The 13,815-nt window shown below is 49.0% G+C and overlaps 1 protein-coding gene across 1 annotated transcript in view; it reads right to left on the bottom strand.

Annotated features, from left to right (window-relative positions):
* gmcl1 (germ cell-less, spermatogenesis associated) overlaps window positions 1-13,815 on the bottom strand; it is a 78,863-nt gene that overhangs the window by 20,413 nt on the left and 44,635 nt on the right. The window contains exons 9-11 of the mRNA XM_078565404.1: window positions 13,516-13,656; window positions 6,182-6,251; window positions 2,433-2,508 (exon numbers count right to left, since the gene is read on the bottom strand). Coding sequence (XP_078421530.1) covers window positions 2,433-2,508; window positions 6,182-6,251; window positions 13,516-13,656 — 287 coding nt within the window. The remainder of the gene's footprint in view (window positions 1-2,432; window positions 2,509-6,181; window positions 6,252-13,515; window positions 13,657-13,815) is intronic.

The following is a 13,815-nucleotide window of genomic DNA, read 5'->3' as shown; positions in this document are numbered from 1 at the left end:
TATCAGCCCTCGGTGTTGCTTCATCAAAGAGCACGATGAACTCAGTCAAACGTAATTTGCTTTAAATAAACCTGTGCTGGCTGTCACTTATTAATTCATCAGCTGTGAAAATTATTTGGGTAAATGTTATCTTTCTTACATCAGATGGGTTAAGCTCAAGTATGGATCTACTTAATCAGCTTCTCATGTTGGGTTAATCAGATCATTTAAAAAGAACCTGACCAATCTATCAGACGCAGTACAGTACAGTGGCCCAAATCCGGCCATACAAAACCCTGAGTTGCCTGAAAATTGGACATTTTTAGAATGTGCCATGCGTCAATTTTGAGTAAAGTAAAAAAATAAAAACTGACTTGGCTAATTCGGCGCTGCGCAGCTTTGGTGCAGTGTGGCGCTGGGACTGGTGATTTCCTTTGGTGCAGTGTGGCGCTGGGACTGGTGATCTCCTTTGGTGCAGTGTGGCGCTGGGACTGGTGATTTCCTTTGGTGCAGTGTGGCGCTGGGACTGGTTATCTCCTTTGGTGCAGTGTGGCACTGGGGCTCGTTATCTCCTTTGGTGCAGTGTGGCACTGGGACTGGTTATCTCCTTTGGTGCAGTGTGGCACTGGGACTGGTGATTTCCTTTGGTGCAGTGTGGCACTGGGACTGGTTATCTCCTTTGGTGCAGTGTGGCACTGGGACTGGTGATCTCCTTTGGTGCAGTGTGGCACTGGGGCTCGTTATCTTCTTTGGTGCAGTGTGGCGCTGGGACTGGGTTATCTCCTTTGGTGCAGTGTGGCACTGGGACTGGTTATCTCCTTTGATGCAGTGTGGCACTGGGACTGGTGATCTCCTTTGGTGCAGTGTGGCACTGGGACTCGTTATCTCCTTTGGTGCAGTGTGGCACTGGAACTCGTTATCTCCTTTGGTGCAGTGTGGCGCTGGGACTGGTGATTTCCTTTGGTGCAGTGTGGCACTGGGACTGGTTATCTCCTTTGGTGCAGTGTGGCACTGGGACTGGTGATTTCCTTTGGTGCAGTGTGGCACTGGGACTGGTTATCTCCTTTGGTGCAGTGTGGCACTGGGACTGGTGATCTCCTTTGGTGCAGTGTGGCACTGGGGCTCGTTATCTTCTTTGGTGCAGTGTGGCGCTGGGACTGGGTTATCTCCTTTGGTGCAGTGTGGCACTGGGACTGGTTATCTCCTTTGATGCAGTGTGGCACTGGGACTGGTGATCTCCTTTGGTGCAGTGTGGCACTGGGACTCGTTATCTCCTTTGGTGCAGTGTGGCACTGGGACTCGTTATCTCCTTTGGTGCAGTGTGGCACTGGGACTGGTCATCTCCTTTGGTGCAGTGTGGCACTGGGACTCGTTATCTCCTTTGGTGCAGTGTGGCACTGGGGCTAGTTATCTCCTTTGGTGCAGTGTGGCACTGGGATTGGTTATCTCCTTTGGTGCAGTGTGGCGCTGGGACTGGGTTATCTCCTTTGGTGCAGTGTGGCGCTGGGACGTTATCTCCCTTGGTGCAGTGTGGCGCTGGGACGTTATCTCCCTTGGTGCAGTGTGGCACTGCCTTTGCCACTTTCACGAACGTCTCTTGGCCCCACCCGACCCGGCTTGACCTGAACCACCCGACCCCAAATCCCAGCAGGATGTGAAATCCAGCACGGCCTGGCTCCCCGAGCTTGCTGGTTCCGAGGCACTGAAACCTGTACCAGGCTTTGCCACAGGAGGAATTTGGTGAGCTCAAGGCTGTGGGATTCTTTCATGATAGGAACGCAGCTTTTCATATTTTAACAGTGCAGAGAAAAAGGAACTCTCTGCAGACCATTCCTGCTGTCAATGCAAAAGATTTCAGTCTTGAACAAAACTAGGGCCCATCAATTTAAGATCGTCACCAATATTTCGAAATGAGAAATCAGAGGAAACTTCTTCACTCAGAGAATGGTGGGAATGTGGAACTCACTGTCACAGCGAGTGGCTAAGATGAATAAAAACAGAAAATGCTGCAGAAATTCAGTAGGTCTGACAACATCTGTGGAGAGAGAAACAGAGTTAACGCTTCGAGTCCATGTGACCCTTCTGAGCTCTGAAGAAGATTCATACGGACTCGAAACACAGATGCTGTCAGACCTGATGAGTTTCCTCCAGCACTTTCTGTTTTTGTTTCAGATTTCCAGCGTCCACAGTATTTTGCTTTTGGCTGAGATGCATAGTTTTGATGTGCTTAAAGGGAAGCTGGATAAATGCATGAGGGAGAAAGGAATAGAAGGATATGTCGATGAGGGGAGATGAGGAACAGAAAGAGGAGGCTGGAGTGTAGCTTCCACTGCTAGGCAGAACAGCCTATTTCTTAATAAATATACTTAATAAATTGTTGGTAACAGCAGAGGATGTACTCTGCTTGTCTGAAAGTCTGATTAGCTATCTCCTCCTTCTCTCACGGTACTTACATCGCCATCTTTTGCCAGTTTTCTTCCACATCGCATGCTGTGTAGCTCAAACTCTTCCTTGTTGATTTCCTTTGGCCTGGAAAGATCGAATTACAATCCATTTAAAGCTAGTTCAATGTACTAAACATTATTCGAGACGCTGAAGCACTCCCTCAGTACTGACACTCCTGTGCAGTACTGAGAAGGCTTTGCACTGTCGGAGGGTCAGTACTGAGGGAGCCCTGCACTGTTGGAGGGTCCGTACTGCGGGAGCCCTGCACTGTTGGAGGGTCAGTACTGAGGGAGCCCTGCACTGTTGGAGGGTCAGTACTGAGGGAGCCCTGCACTGTTGGAGGGTCAGTACTGAGGGAGCCCCGCACTCTTGGAGGGTCAGTACTGAGGGAGCCCCGCACTGTTGGAGGGTCAGTACTGAGGGAGCACTGCACTGTCGGAGGGTCAGTACTGAGGGAGCACTGCACTGTCGGAGGGTCAGTACTGAGGGAGCACTGCACTGTCGGAGGGTCAGTACTGAGGGAGCACTGCACTGTCGGAGGGTCAGTACTGAGGGAGCACTGCACTGTCGGAGGGTCAGTACTGAGGGAGCCCTGCACAGTTGGAGGGTCAGTACTGAGGGAGCCCTGCACTGTTGGAGGGTCAGTACTGAGGGAGCCCCGCACTCTTGGAGGGTCAGTACTGAGGGAGCCCCGCACTGTTGGAGGGTCAGTACTGAGGGAGCACTGCACTGTCGGAGGGTCAGTACTGAGGGAGCACTGCACTGTCGGAGGGTCAGTACTGAGGGAGTACTGCACTGTCAGAGGGTCAGTACTGAGGGAGCACTGCACTGTCAGAGGGTCAGTACTGAGGGAGCACTGCACTGTCGGAGGGTCAGTACTGAGGGAGTGCTGCACTGTCGGAGGGTCAGTACTGAGGGAGCACTGCACTGTCGGCAATGCTGTCTTTCAGTTAAACTGAGGCCCCAGACTGCCTTGTAAAAGATATCGTGGCACCATTTTGAAGAAGAGCAGAGGAATTTTCCTCAGCATCCTTGTCAATATTTGTCCCACCATCAACATTGCAAAAACATCTTGCCTGGTCATTATCTTAGTATTGTTTGTGAGATCTTCCTATGCACAGACTGGCTGTAGCATTTCCTAAAACAGTGGCTACACTCCAAAATTAATTCATTGGCTGTAAAGGGCTTTGGGGCATCCGAAGGTTGTGAAAGGTGCTATAGAAATGCAAGTCTTGTTAAGCTCTCCTGATTGCAGCTGATACTAACTGGAGAAAGGTTAGGACACAGATATAAAAACCAGTTTCTACCTGTCTGCACGAATGTTCAACTGGGTTTTGTGAACAAACCTATGACTGGTTTGGGCTTCTTCCTTTCCTGAAAGTTCAGCACTTCCACAAGGTGTGGCATCTGAATCACTCAAGGTCACTGCTGATGAAAGCAGCTCATCAAGGGTTGTTACAAATCACATTGGCCTTAAGGGAAAAATTCCGTCATGTTTCCGTTCTCCAGGGACCCTGTGTGGTTTGGCTGTGTGTGTTTGCAAGGAATGTTCCATTTGTGTATGGGCAGGGTGTGTGGGGGTGTGTGTGTGAGGGGTGTTTGTGTGTGGGGAGGTGTGCGTATGGGGGTGTGTGTGTGCAGGGGTGTATGTGGGGTGTGTGTGTGGTGGGGGTATGTGTGTGTGGTGGGGGTGTGCGTGTGTGGTCTGTGTGTATGGTGTGTGTGTGGGTGTGTGTGTGTGGTGTGTGTGTGTGTGGTGTGTGTGTGTGGTGTGTGTGTATGGTGTGTGTGTGTGTGGTGTGTGTGTGTGGTGGGGGTGTGTTTGTGTGTATGTGTGTGGGGGTGTGTGTGTGGTGTGTGTGTATGTGTGTGTGTGTGTGTGTGGGTGTGTGTGTGTGTGTGGTGGGGGTGTGTTTGTGTGTGGGTGTGTGTGTGTGTGTGTGTGTGGTGTGTGTGTGTGGTGTGTGTGTGTGGTGTGTGTGTGTGGTGTGTGTGGGGGGGTGTGTGTGTGTGGGGTGTGTGTGGGGGTTATGTGTGTGTGCGCGTATGGGGTGTGCGTGTGGTGGGGTGTGTGTGCATGTGGTGTGTGTGGGGGTGTGTGTGATATGTGTGTGTGGTGTGGGTGTGTGTGTGTGGTGGGGTGTGTGTGTGTGTGTGTGTGTGTGGGGGTGGGTGTGTGTGCGTATGTGTGTGTGTGTGTGTGTGGGTGTGTGTGTGTGGGTGTGTGTGGGGGTGTGTGTGTGTGGTGTGTGTGTGTGGGTGGGTGTGTGTGGTGGGGTTGTGTGGGTGTGTGTGTGTGTGTGTGGTGGGGGTGTGTGTGTGTGGTGGGGTTGTGTTTGGGTGTGTGTGTGGGTGTGTGTGCGTGTGGTGTGTGTGTGGGGGTGTGTGTGTGGGTGTGGGTGTGTGTGGGTGTGTGTGTGTGGTGTGTGTGTGTGGGGTTGTGTGTGTGTGGTGCGTGTGTGTGGGGTTGTGTGTGTGTGGTGGGGTTGTGTGTGTGTGGTGTGTGTGCAGGGGTGTGTGTGGGTGTGTGTGTGGTGGGGTTGTGTGTGTGTGGTGTGTGTGCAGGGGTGTGTGTGGGTGTGTGTGTGGTGGGGTTGTGTGTGTGTGGTGTGTGTGTGGGGGTGTGTGTGGGTGTGGGTGTGTGGTGTGTGGGATTGTGTGTGTGTGGTGGGGTTGTGTGTGTGTGGTGTGTGTGTGGGGGTGTGTGTGGGTGTGTGTGTGTGGTGGGGATGTGTGTGTGGTGTGTGTGTGTGGGTGTGTGTGTGTGGGTGTGTGTGTGTGGTGGGGATGTGTGTGTGGTGTGTGTGTGGGGGTGTGTGCGGGTGTGTGTGTGTGTGGGTGTGTGTGTGGGGGGTTGTGTGTGTGTGGTGGGGTTGTGTGTGTGTGGGTGTGTGTGTATGTGGGTGTGTGTGCGTGCGGTGTGTGTGTGTGGGGGTGCGTGTGTGGGGTTGTGTGTGTGTGGTGGGGTTGTGTGTGTGTGGGTGTGTGTGTGTGTGTGTGGGTGTGTGTGTGTGTGGGTGTGTGTGATATGTGTGTGGGGGGGTGTGTGTGTGGGTGTGTGTGTGATAAGTGTGTGGGGGTGTGTGTGTGTGGGGGTGTGTGTGATATGTGTGTGGGGGTGTGTGTGTGTGTGCGTGTGTGTGTATAGACTATGCAGGTGTAGATGTACAGGTGATGCGTATCTTTTTATTGGTGCGTGTCTGCCATCTACATGTCTTTTGGTTGTCACTGCTCTGTGCAGTCCAATCCCTTCCTGACACTTCCAGTCTCCAGGCTTCTTGCTGAAGGCTGGGTGTTTGAGTGAGCTATCAGTCAGGTAGCACAAGCAGGCTGTCCTGGCTCCGAGAACGACAAGGTTGGGGATGTTGTGAGGGAGGGGTTGGGGTGCCGCGATTGCGGTTCCCATATTATTCTTACGGAAGCCTCAGGTTATTACAGCTCCTCCAGACTGACCTTGGGTGGCTCTCTTCAGCACCACTGCCTGTGGCGCTGATCAGTTCCAAACTCCTGTGGCCATTCTGGTTCTGTTTACATTGAAGGATGATCATTTCCAAACTTCAAACAGACCAAGCTCCTGATCCTGACAGGCTCCCAGAGGGGTGGGGGGAGGACGGAAGGGTTTAACCAGTGAGGGCTAGTGACCCCATGAATACTGGTTATTGCCCTGTTAAAGCCAGTGACAATCCACACCATTCTCGCCTTATTAAGGAGGTTGTGCTTTCAAAAAAATAGAAAGAAATGAAGTGAGATCACCTACCCCAAATCATTGTCCTGTTCAGTTCTAAGCATGGCAAACCACTGTTGCTTGTACACTGCAGAAAGCCAGCCTGAGAAACAGAGGTCACCATTAGATCCACAATCACACAGAAAGATGGGCGAGATTGTGGAGCAAGCAATATCACACATAAGTCCACCACACAGCTTCAGCAGACTCGCAATTCGACTCAAAGAACAAAGAAAAGTACAGCACAGGAACAGGCCCTTCGGCCCTCCAAGCCTGCGCCGATCATATTGCCCGTCAACTAAAACATTTTGCACTTCCGGGGTCCGTATCCCTCTATTCCCATCCTATTCATGTATTTGTCAAGCTGCCTCTTAAACACCACTATCGTACCTGCTTCCACCACCTCCTCTGGCAGCGAATTCCAGACACTCACTACCCTCTGCGTAAAAAACTTGCCCTGCACATCTCCTCTATGGTTTTCTCCTCTCACCTTAAATCTATGTCCCCTAGTAATTGACTCTTCCATCCTGGGAAAAAGCTTCTGACTATCTACTCTGTCCATGCCACTTATAATTTTGTAAACTTCTATCAAGTCGCCCCTCAATCTCCGTCGCTCTAGTGAGAACAATCCGAGTTTCTCCAACCTCTCCTCATAGCTAATAACCTCCAGACCAGGCAGCATCCTGGTAAACCTCCTCTGCACCCTCTCCAACGCCTCCATATCCTTCTGGTAATGTGGCGACCAGAATTGCACGCAATATTCCAAGTGTGGCCTAACCAAGGTTCTATACAGCTGCAGCATGACTTCCTAGCTTTTATACTCAATACCCCTGCCAATGAAGGCAAGCATGCCATATGCCTTCCTGACTACCTTATCCACCTGCGTTGCCACTTTCAGTGACCTGTGGACCTGTACACCCAGATCCCTCTGCCCGTCAATGCACTTAAGGGTTCTGCCATTTACTGTATAATTCCTGCCTGTATTAGACCTTCCAAAATGCATTACCTCGCATTTGTCCAGATTAAACTCCATCTGCCATTTCTCCGCCCAAGTCTCCAACCGATCTATATCCCGTTGTATCCTTTGACAATCCTCTTCACTATCTGCAACTCTTCCAACCTTAGTGTCGGCTGCAAACTTACTAATTAACCCAGTTACATTTTCCTCCAAATCATTTATGTATACTACAAACAGCAAAGGTCCCAGCACTGATCCCTGTGGAACTCCATTAGTCACAGCTCTCCATTCAGTAAAGCACCCTTCCACTGCTACCCTCTGTCTTCTATGACCAAGCCAATTCTGTATCCATCCTGCCAGCTCACCTCTGATCCCGTGCGACTTTACCTTCTATACCAGTCTGCCATGAGGGACCTTGTCAAAGGCCTTACTGAAATCCATGTATATAACAGCCACTGCCCCTCCATCGTCGATCATCTTTGTCACTTCCTCGAAAAACTCGATCAAGTTAGTGAGACACGACCTCCCCTTCACAAAACCATGCTGCCTCTCACTAATAGGCCCATTTGCTTCCAAATGGTAGTAAATCTTGTCACGATGAATCTTCTCCAATAATTTCCCTACCACTGACGTAAGGCTCACCGGCCTGTAATTTCCTGGATTATCCCTGCTACCCTTCTTAAACAATGGAACAACATTGGCCATTCTCCAGTCCTCTGGGACCTCACCCGTAGCCAGTGAGGATGCAAAGATTTCTGTCAAGGCCCCAGCAATCTCCTCCCTTGCTTCCCTCAGTACTCTGGGGTAGATCCCATCTGGCCCAGGGGACTTATCCACCATAATATTCTTCAAGACGCCTAACACCTCTTTTTTGATCTCAACATGATCCAGACTATCTACACACGCTTCCCTAGACAAATCGACCGCTAAGTCCTTCTCTTTGGTGAATACTGATGAGAAGTATTCATTTAGTATCTCTCCCATTTCTTCCGGCTCCACACACAGATTCCCACCTCTGTCCCTGAGTGGGCCTACCCTTTCCCTGGCTACCCTCTTGCTTTTTACATATGTATAAAAGGCCTTGGGATTTTCCTTAATCCTGGTTGCCAGTGACTTTTCATGACCCCTTTTAGCCCTCCTGACTCCTGGCTTAAGTCTCTTCCTACTTTCTTTATATTCTCCACGGGCTTCATCTGTTCCCAGCCTTCTAGCCCTTACGAATGCTTCCCTTTTCTCTTTAACTAATCTCGCAATATCCTTCGTTATCCAAGGTTCCTGAAACTTGCCATGCTTATCCTTCATCCTAGCAGGAACATGCCGGTCCTGAATTCTTATCAACTGACGTTTGAAAGCCCCCCACATGTCAGTTGTTGATTTGCCCTCAAACATTCGCCTCCAGTCTAGATTCCTCAGTTCCTGCCTAATATTGTTATAATTAGCCATCCCCCAAATAAGCACCTTAACCCGAGGACTCCTGTTATCCTTATCCACCAGTACCTTGAAACTTACTGAATTATGGTCACTTTTCCTGAAATGCTCCCCTACTGAAACTTTGACCACCTGGCCGGGTTCATTCCCTAATACCAGGTCCAGTATTGCCCCTTCCCTAGCTGGACTATCTACATATTGTCTCAGGAAGCCCTCCTGGATGCACCTTACAAAGGGAAAGTTAAAATCACCCACCACAACAACTCTATTGCTCTTACGTCTTTCCAAAATCTGACTACATAACTGTTCCTCAATCTCCTGCCGGCAATTGGGCGGCCTAGAGTAAATCGCCAACATTGTGACTGCACCCTTCCTATTCCGGAGCTCTACCCATATTGCCTCGCTGCATGAGACCACCGAGGTGTCCTTCTGTCATACAGCTGTGATATCCCCCTTAACCAGCAGTGTAACTCCCCCACCTCTTCTATATCCCTCTCTATCCTGCCTGAAACATCTAAATCCTGGAACGTATCTGCCAATCCTGTCCATCCTTCAACCAAGTCTCTGTAATAGCAATAACATCATAGTCCCAAGTCCTAATCCAAGCTCTAAACTCATCTGCCTTGCCTGTTATACTTCTCGCATTGAAACAAATGCATTTCAGACCCCCAGTCTCACTGTGTTCAGTAATTTCTCCCTGCCTGCCCTTCCTCTTAGTCCTACTGGCCATATTCACTGCTTCCCAGTCATTTATTTCACCTGCTGACCTATTGCTCTGGTTCCCACCCCCCTGCCATACTAGTTTAAACCCTCCCGAATGACACTAGCAAACCTCGCAGCCAGGATATTGATGCCCCTCCAGTTTAGATGCAACCCGTCCTTCTTGTACAGGTCCCACCTGCCCCGGAAGAGATCCCACTGATCCAGATATCGGAAAGCCTCCCTCCTACACCATCTGTCCAGCCACGTGTTCAGCTGCACTATCTTCCTATTTCTAGCCTCACTGGCACGTGGCACAGGGAGTAATCCTGAGATTACAACCCTAGAGGTCCTGTTTTTTAACTTTCTGCCTAACTCCCTGAACTCCCGCTGCAGGACCTCGTCACTCTTCCTGCCTATGTCGTTAGTGCCAATGTGTACCACGACCTCTGGCTGTTCTCCCTCCCCCTTCAGAATGTCCCGTACCCGATCAGAGCCATCCTGGACCCTGGCACCAGGGAGGGAACATACCATCCTGGTGTCTCTTTCACGACCATAGAAGCGCCTATCTGAGCCCCTGACTATAGAGTCCCCTATGACAATTGCTCTTCTGTGCTTTGACCCCCCACTGCTGAACAACAGAGACAGCCGTGGTGCCACTGCTCTGACTACTGCTGACTTGTGCTGAAGCAATGCTGCCAAAGGCAGCCAACATGTGGCATGACTTAACAGCTCATCAGCGAAGTTTGCTCGCACCATACTCTCTAATAGTTGAACACCACATAAAATTACCTAGCAATTTAACCTTAAAATAATCTCAATGAAAGTTTTAATTGCAAAGTCATGACTTTTTAAAAAAAAGTTTGAAATTTAGCGTGCAGTCTGCACACAGCAGCAAGACTGAATTGTTCAAAATGCTCAAAGATATCTTCCAAGTTTAATTTTCTGCTGCGTCTGTGTGTAATTCCATCAGCTAAACCAAACCCAGCTGCAATTGGTACCTCCCCAACGCACCTCAAGTGTTTTTGCAATAGTGTTTGTGAACATCTACTAACAAGGAGCTCACATGCTACAAGAAACAGCATTCAAAAAAACCCTTAGTCACAGCCTGCCAAGCAAGTTAACACACGTTTAGTTTACTGAACTGCGAAATATCATTTAGATACCAGTCAAAGACATGGTCTGTGAAGCTCTGGAGGACACCCTGAGTTCATAAAGGTGTGAGAGAAAGGTGAAGTTCTTTATTCATCTTGAAACCTCTCCATGGCCTCACCTCTCCCTAACCCTACAGCCTCCTTGAGCCTCCGTCTTTCCATAGCCCAATGATTGGAAGCCTTACCATTCAGTGCCGAGCTCCAAGCTGTAGAACTCCTTCTCTTGTTCCCTCAACTCACCCTCTTCATTTAAGACATTCCTTAAAAGCTGCCTCTTGGTTACCCTCCCACTCATAGTTCTCTCTGGGGCTCAGCGTTCAGTTTTTTTATCTAATAGCTCTCAGGGTCTTTTTTTTAATGTAAAGGCGCTAAGTAAATGCGATTTGACGTGACAATATGTTGCTGTTCAGGGCTTAACTAAAAAATGCACACAAGGTACGACTGAGAATCTAACAGGTAAAATAAATCACTAGAGGGCTGAAATCAAGCAGCATGGAGAAATTTGGGCCTCTTCCACAAACAACAATTTATGCTGGATACTTCAGTTACACAGATAGATTGGAGAAGTTGGAACTGTTTTCTTTGGTGTAGAGAAAGTTGAGAGGAGATTTGATGAAGGTATTCAAAATCATGAGGGGTCTGGACAGAGTAGGAGTGGGCAGGACAGGACTGAGAGAAATTGTTCCCACTGGTGAAAGGATCAAGAACCAGAGGGCACAGATTTAAGGTACGTGGAAAAAGAAGCAATGACGGCATCAGGAAAAATTTTTTCACCGTGGTTAGGATCTGGAATGCAAGTGCCTGAGAGTGTGGTGGAGGCAAGTTCAATCGAGGCATTCAAGAGGGAAGTGTATCATTATCTGAAAAGGAAGAATGTGCAGAGTCACAGGGAGAAGGTGAGGGATTGGCACTCAGTAAATTGCTCCTTTGGAGAGCTGAATGGGCTGAATGGCCTCCGTCTGTGCTGTAACCACTCGATGATTTTATAGGTAATAAAAGATGTCCCCTTGCGCATTTTAAATAGATAAATGCCTTCATTAGAGAGAGGCAAATTTCGCTGAAAGTTTCTCATGTACAGTTAGCATGCTGACCATCTAAAGATGGTCAGATCAACAAACCAGGGCCAGAAATCCCTGGACCAGGTGATCCTCCCAAGCTGAAATGTTAAAAATCCTGTCTGCTATTCATGAGTCACCCAATAGAATGCTGAGTAACGCTGGACTCTCTAAGCTGTTATGCCAATCCATAGTGAAGGAAAACGATCACTGCCCAAGAGAATCACTTTCATTGCCCCTGACTCAGTGGCAACATGCATTTCTTTCTCCAATAGGTACCATGAGGCTTTCCTCCTACACGGACTCTGAATCAATCAGTGGGAGGTTGAGGGGCCAGTGGTTCTCCCTGTCCCAGGGATCTTTCACCACAGTGAAATATTCTTGGCCGGTACGTGTTGGATACCCCTCATACTCTGGCACGTGGGAAGTCTTGTGGCACAGTGCTAGCAACCCTACCCCTGGGCTAGCTCCGGGTTCAAGTCCCACATCAGGACGTGTTTACCACGGAAGGAGCGTTCATGATGTGGTTCAACAGGCTGATAATTATCCTGGGAATCCTTCCACACTACTCCCCAAAGTGGGGGGGTGCCCAGAAAAAAACTGTGTGTGAAGTTACACTAAAAAATGGTCTGGCACACGTCAACAATTATCTCCATGGGCTGTAGTTTGTTATGAAATCCATTGACCTGGGTGAGATTCTGACATTTCAGGTACAGCACATTCCAATGCTGTTACATTGGCTCCTGGGGAGAGTGTGTTGGTAAGTTAGTCAGGGGCAGTCGAAAAAGGTGGCGGCTAGCTCCACACAGCTGGAGTGCTGTTGTTAGCTCTGAGGAGCTGAGCCGGCAAGCTCCAGGTAGAGAGGGTGTGGGAGAAGCCGTGGAGAGCTAAAATTACACCAATAATTAAAGGCTGGAGCGCCGACTCGAGAATCCAGGGGAACGTCGTCTCGGGAGATGAGGCTAAAACCCTGGGAAGTCGTCAGCCGTTGAGGGAGTCCAAGTCGGAGCAGCTTTGAGGGAGTTCTGAGGCAAGCTCTTTGGAAGGTACAGAATTGGAATCCCTTGCGAAGGAGACAGAGTTTAATGAGATTTGGTGAGTCAGTGTCCCTGATGTCTGGGTGGGCTCTGTCTTGACTGCATCTGACATTTCGTATGCTGTGGAGTATTTGGCCACAGTTGGTCTGTTAATTCACATGTACCTCATAGTTAGCCTGGATGAGAGCATAAGTTACATATTGTAAATTGTTTCATCTTTCTGACCTTGTACATTAAATTTTGCTTTTGTTTGTCCAAAACCAGTGGATTCTTGTGGCTTTATTCCGAAAACAGGTGTCTTGAATCTCAACCTTGATCTGCTTGAAACAAAACTGGTCCCTAAACAGATCTCCCCCCACGTCCTGGGGTCTAGCCAAGGATCGTAACAAGCTCCATTGCGATCCATCAGCCCCCTGAGGCTGGACGAATTTCCATCCTTCCGACATAAAGGCTGGCTATTGACTGCAGCCCAACGGTCATACAATTCCAACAGGGTTCTCTGGAAACCCATGGGATGTAGGGATTTGGAGACAATTCCCCATTTCCAAGCACAAGAGTGCTGCCACCAAATATGACTGCCCTGACGGAGCACATGCTGGGGATCAGGATGCAGGACACTCCTGGCCTGTAAGGCTAAACAACTGAGTCTTAATGAGTAATAATTTACAGCGTGAGTGTTGATATCACTGAGTTTGTTGGAAGGAGGGCGGGATTTACAACAACAGGGCCTATTTATCAGAAGCGTCAATTTAAAGGGTCACTCTGAACTACAGTAAACAGACTCTTGATTGAAACTACAGTAAAATCTCCCAATAAAAGCCAGGATTATTTCTTCAGCAAAATACAGTAAGTGGAGGATAGTTGCATAATCTAAAGTGTGTGTGTAAAATCAATCCCAGACATGTACTGCAGTGTGGATTCCAGGCGTGACTGAGAGGAGAATTCGCCTGGCACTCCCGGTGTCACTGAATACAGCCACTAAAGGGATTCTGAGTGAAGGTGCTATATCATCCTGAGGAATGAAGAACTCACTCACCTGAAGGAATAATCATGTCCCGCTCAATAATTTTAGCAGATATCAGGTCATTGATGACGTACTGTAGGCGAATGTGACGAAAGACACTGGCAAACTTCTGTCCTTGCTCTGTGTCCAGGAAACTACTGCAGTTGCAGCTCTCTGTTTGAAAGAACAAACAAATGTATCATCAAGTTTGTCCATCCCGATTAAACCAATGCCTTTCTAATCTGGAGCTGTTAGAGCATCACACAGACCGCAGGATGGTTACAGCACAGGAGGAGGCCATTTGGCCCATCTTGTCTGTGACAGCTCCGTGTA

Source organism: Cetorhinus maximus, chromosome 20 (assembly GCF_964194155.1).
Source record: "Cetorhinus maximus chromosome 20, sCetMax3.hap1.1, whole genome shotgun sequence".
In the NCBI taxonomy this organism is placed as follows: Eukaryota; Metazoa; Chordata; class Chondrichthyes; order Lamniformes; family Cetorhinidae; genus Cetorhinus; species Cetorhinus maximus.
Note: the sequence above shows the minus strand (reverse complement) of the source record. Positions and strands in the feature narration are given on the sequence as shown.